Below are 5,845 nucleotides of genomic sequence, written 5' to 3'. Positions count from 1 at the left end.
CACCGCTCCCACCATTCTGTCTCCTTCACTTTTGCCATCAGATCATCCTTGACCATCCTCTCTCTCTCCCTCCCTCTCTCTCTCTCTCTCTCTCTCTCTCTCTCTCTCTCTCTCTCTCTCTCTCTCTCTCTCTCTCTCTCTCTCTCCCCTCTCTCTCTCTCTCTTTTTTATTCCCATCCAAACTTGAGGCTGTGGCTAAAGTTAGATTGGGCCGCTTGCAGGAGGGTATATAAGCCCCCGGGGATGTATGTCTAACGCGGCTTCACACTGTCTTCTCTTTCTTGATCCTTCCATCCGAACCTCAACCGTCTCAAGATGGTGAGTACCGGGGGTTCCCATGCATCCATCTACTGGAATCAAACCATCCTCATTGGATTAAACTTTTTTTTCATGCTTGACATTAAAAAATCATCACTTCCAGTAGTCTTTTGGGACATTTTTAAAAACATGGATTTACTGCATTTCTTTGAGGATGCTTGGGGTTAGGGTTAGGGTTAGGGTTGGGTAATGTATTATTGATATTAACTGGTAATGTCTAGAAGATTAGGAGATTGCATGCATAATTCAAGTATCTGCAGGGCCAGATTGGAGTAAAAGATGCAAAAAGATCCCCTGTATATTTGTAGTGATATCACCTGAAGATTGCACCTGAACTTGTGGGATCTGGTAGAGTCCCTACTTGGGGGTCAAGACCTCCTCAAAAAATCACAAGATAAAATCTAAAGGGATCACGGGATGATTAATAGTACAGGAAAGAAGCTAAACATTACCTTGCTGCACAAAATTCATACTAATTTCCTCCAGATTCTTCTGTAATCTTTGTGTAATTAATCCAACAATGATGCCAAAGCTGACCATAAGTTTTTATCCCCTTGTTTTCGTCTCTCAGGCACCAAAGAAGGCAAAGAGGAGGGCAGCAGCAGGAGAGGGTGGCTCCTCCAATGTGTTCTCCATGTTTGAGCAGAGCCAGATTCAGGAGTACAAGGAGGTGAGGTTTTTCTGGAAAAACAGCAACACTTCCATCCATTGCTCCATTGCAGGAGACCTCCTCCCACACACCACCCCTTTTTTTTTTGTCTACTACACGAGCATCATTCACGGCATCGTTAAACGTAGAGAGATCTGATGTAGATCCTCAGAACCGGGTGTAATTTTAGTTTTAATATCTTGGATACCGTCACCGTAATTAGAGTTTGGTTAAGTGGCTCTTGGTTTGGTTGGATCCATTTTCACAACCGTTGCTATTTTAACGTACTCCCCCTCCTCTACCCTGCCCGACTCCTTCTCATCTCCTCAATTTAATAAGTATGAGAATGTCATTAGGAGGGGAGCTCTAAAAATCTTTGACACCATCTGAAACTCTCTCCACATTTTTGTCACCTCTGACCTCCTCCAGCTGTCACAGAGGAGCAGGGACAGTCCAAACTACACTTCAAAGGGATCATGTGACACAGAAACAAGAATATGAAGGGGAGAAGGGGAGAAGGGGGAGTTTTTATACATTTCATGCTCCCAAAGCTGACATTTTATCTCTAAGTGCGCTCTGAACGTTTGACAGGAAGAGAAAGAAAGAGCCAAACGCATAAATTGAAAGCGGTGTGTGTGTGTGTGCCAGAGTTCAGAAAGGTCAGGAAATTTTGATTTTATACCGCCATGCTGTCAAGAGATTGGATAATGATGGTGTCTGTGTGTTATCAGAGCGTAGCCAAGGGATATAGTATACTGTGAATAGAGGAAACATTCCTCCCGCGTTAAGCGATACAGGCGTCTTGAGTGCCACTTAGGGAATGCATGACACGATGATTAGGGTGATCTTAGCACTTTGCACAGATGGAAATATAGCCGGCGGGGGGAATGTGTTTGTGTCTCTTGGAGGGAGGTAAATGTATGTGTGTGTGTGCATATGTGTGTGAGCGACTGAATGCCAGGATGATGGGTGGGTGAGTAGGTGGGCAGGAAAGGTCAGAGACTTGAGTTCAAGCTCAAGTCAAAGAGGTTATCTTAAGTTTCATAGACGTAAGTTTCAGGGGTAGATCACACAGCTGCTCCCTAATGTAGTTTCCCAAATTAACATGTAAGAAAAGACTTGCACCCCCCCTCCACAGCTCCCCTGCTCGCCCCCTTATTCATCTCAAGGACACTACAATCCAGGGCCGACTTTTAGGGTGCAGCCTCTTTCTTGCACAATATCCTCTGACAACATTTGCACAGCGCTGTGTTAAAGATACCCACAAGCAGCTGCTGCGTTAGTAGACCAAAAAAACGCCCGCATGCCTCCATTTATCCCAAAAGCATCCTTCAAGTGATTAACCCAGCTGCTGGCGTCTCTTCCCTTCTCTTCAGGCTTTCACAATCATTGACCAGAACAGAGACGGTATCATCAGCAAAGATGACTTGAGGGACGTGCTGGCATCAATGGGTGAGTTTTAGACCAATTAAAGAACACAAGGAAGAGCACAGTGTTATCATTTTTCTGATCTTCCCCTCCCTCTGTCTTTTGAATTCAGGCCAGTTGAACGTGAAGAATGAGGAGCTGGACGCCATGATCAAGGAGGCCAGCGGACCCATCAACTTCACCGTCTTCCTCACCATGTTCGGCGAGAAGCTGAAGGGTGGGTGTCTCACTTTTCAGCAGCTCTCATTGCTCGGATTTGTTTTGAATTACTTACATCATACATCAACCGCTGAAGACAGGATAAGATAACACTCAGCGTGGAGGAAATGTAGATGATGCAGCAGCTGAGTGAGAGTCTGAATACATTTAGATACAATAACCTTTCTTTTTAAATGAATTAAATGTAGAATAAAATATAGATTATAATACAAAAGTACTGATAGTGATAGTCAGCAGTTGTGGAAAGTAACTAAGTACAACCACAAGTGTACAAATATACTTATAGCTATAAATAAATATAATAAAATACAACAAAAATACATTACAACCCCCTGAAATGTAATAAAAGTGAAAAGTAGCATAAAATATGTACATAAAATACACCTATAGCTGTAAATAAATATAATAAAGTACACAAGAAAATATAAAAAATGTAATGTTATAATGTAATATAAGTATAAAGTAGCATAAAAACACACAAAATACACTTATAGCTGTAAATAAACAAAACAGATACAATACTTTTTATTTTATACTACTTTATACTTTTAGTGTTGTATTTTTATTTTATTTTATTATATTTATTTACAGCAAAAGTTACAGATTAGGTTACAGTATATACAATACATATATATTCAATACTAATGTTTTACTTTAACAGTAATTCAATATTTTTGACTTTATTTTAAACTATTTAAGTTTATATATGATCTTAAATCTTTGAAATCTTAAATCAGATGTAAATTTCCAGCTATTTTCAAAAATTGTATCTAAACTTTGGGTATAAAAAGTGCTACATGACAGTTTATTATAATCATTTTAATATACATAACATACAAAGAACAACATAAAGTAGTTAAAATATATCAATAAATCAATAATAATGATCCAATAATATAATAATGCAGCACTTATTGTGACTCATCTGTATGTTGAGTACTTTAACTTATTAATATAAAATATAATGGAGTATTTTTACTTATTTTGAATACTTCTCAGTCTGTGTAATGGCTAATTTACCTCGTCCCTCCGTCATCGTCAGGTGCTGATCCCGAGGACGTTATTCTTAGCGCCTTCAAGGTCCTGGACCCCGAGGCCACCGGTTCCATCAAGAAGGAATTGTGAGCGTTTTATTTTTAGCATATTTTATGTGGTCTCTATATCCAAGTAGGATGAGTTTGATACTGACTCCATAAATGTGTGTGCTCTCTTCCAGCCTCGAGGAGCTTCTGACCACTCAGTGTGACAGGTTCACCCCTGAGGAGGTAAACTCACCCAGCTGTTAAAGGACAAATACAAAGAAATATTCAACATATACTGCAACACATAGAGCAGATTTACTGTTATGAGTTTATTTAACAAGCTTAGAAATACAGAATGAGTTTATTGATTTATTTCTTAGTATGTGCAGCTCAGACTAGTTTTTATTTGTAAGATTTTAAATATATTTTACAAAAAGGAGGAGAAATTAAGTAGGATATAAAGTGAATTTCTTAGTCTTTATGTCAGTTTTGTTCTTGGATCTAAATATGAAAGCTTCCTTGATGTTGGAGTAAAGATAATGTGAAAGGTTTTGCCCTCATTCCTCAGTAAAAATGTCAGTTTTGCACATCACATACTACTTTTCTTCTCCAGTATATTATCTAAAATAAAGATTATTAGTTGCCAGAACTTTTATTAAGATTAAGTTAGTTACATAAGCTGCCTTAGAAGTGAGTTTTCTAAAGGTTCACAGTTTGTTAAGTGTGTCTTAAGATAACAGTCAGGTGCCCAAACATTGTTGAACTGAGAAAAAAAAAACTTGACCTGAAGCTTATATGAGGCTTCAGCAGTGTGAGTTAATCATATCAAGTGGATATCTGACACATTTACAGTCCTTTTAGCATCAAATTCCCTCTTAGTGTTTCCCTGTTGAGCTGCATTAGATTAAACTTTTAAATACATTTTTGCGCAGGAGGACTGGGTTTTGTCCTCCATCATTTACAACTGTAAATTAATTATGAAGAGATCTTCTAATGGTCAGTATGAACAGGAGGAATGATTACAGCAAGAGAACATATGTTTCAATGTTCATTTGGGCTCCTGACTGTTGTTCTTCCTGTTCTTTAAGAGTAGGTAGATCTTTGATCTGGTAACAGATTACCTGTTGAGCTGTGGTGGAAGTATAGTAACAAAAAGAGAATCTTTGGCACTAAAAAGATGGTTGGCTGAAGCTTCATATTAGGATCAGATACATTTTTGTAATGCATAAGTGCATTATGAAGGAATCATCTAAAGGTTTATATGAACAGGAGGAAGAAGAAAACCACCTGTCAGTGATCATTTGGGCTCCTGACTGTTGTTTTAAGACAGTCTCGAAAAATTGTGAACCTTTCTTTTAACAATAAGGGAATAAAAACTTGACCAATAGATCAATATCCAATAAATAATAACCCCCTTCATCATCTTCTCCCTCAGATCAAGAACATGTGGGCCGCCTTCCCCCCAGATGTCGCCGGCAACGTAGACTACAAGAACATCTGCTACGTCATCACACACGGAGAGGAGAAGGAGGAGTAAAGAGAAAGAAGAAGACAAAGAAAGACATCAAATCCCTTTTGCTATTCTGTCTTCCCCCTTTGCCCCCTCCCCTCCTTCCACTATGCTCAACCCTCCTGTGTAAACCCCCCCACGCGCCCCCCCCTTCTCCCCCCTCCTCCGTGTGCTCGGCCTCACGTTCGAACCAGAGACTGTGTCATAATGACACGCGCGCGAGGCCCGATGCTCTATGTTTGCTTATGGGGAATATATAGCGATGGTTTTTCAATAAAAATCCTGTAACATCATCTCTATCCACAAACTTTTCTCATAGCACCTCTCTCCCGCTCTCTCTTTCTTCTTCTTCTTTTATCTTTCTTTTTCTTTTGTTCCCTCTTTCTTCATCCTCCTCTGCATATCTGTCTGCTTGTTTGAGACCTCATCACTTCAACCTCTGAGGTGTTTGTGTGACTGAAAACTCTCCTCCTCCTCTTCCTCCTTCTCCTTCTCTTCATCATCATCAATCATTAATATTATCCGAGGAAGAGGAGGAAGAGGAGGAGGAGGAAGAGGAAGAGATAAAGACAGAAAACATGAGGAGGGCTTCATTCCATATTCTGAAGATGTCCTCTTTTTTAAGTGTAGAAGAGGTGAGAGGAGGGAGAGTATTTGCAAAGTTAGAGAGAAAGATGGAGAGAGAAAGAGAGAGAGAGA

At 39.6% G+C, this 5,845-nt stretch overlaps 1 protein-coding gene across 1 annotated transcript; it reads left to right on the top strand.

Annotated features, from left to right (window-relative positions):
• The first annotated feature begins 245 nt into the window (after positions 1-245).
• Positions 246-5,507, top strand: mylpfa (myosin light chain, phosphorylatable, fast skeletal muscle a). The gene is made up of 7 exons (XM_053338538.1): positions 246-318; positions 890-988; positions 2,344-2,419; positions 2,508-2,612; positions 3,657-3,735; positions 3,831-3,879; positions 5,072-5,507. The coding sequence occupies exons 1-7, from the start codon at positions 316-318 to the stop codon at positions 5,171-5,173; spliced, it is 513 nt and encodes a 170-aa protein (XP_053194513.1). The 5' UTR covers positions 246-315; the 3' UTR covers positions 5,174-5,507.
• Positions 5,508-5,845: the final 338 nt, after the last annotated feature.

The sequence above is a fragment of the Scomber japonicus genome, chromosome 18 (assembly GCF_027409825.1).
Source record: "Scomber japonicus isolate fScoJap1 chromosome 18, fScoJap1.pri, whole genome shotgun sequence".
NCBI lineage: Eukaryota > Metazoa > Chordata > Actinopteri > Scombriformes > Scombridae > Scomber > Scomber japonicus.
The sequence above is the reverse complement of the archived record's forward strand: the minus strand, read 5'-3'. Positions and strand labels throughout refer to the sequence as shown.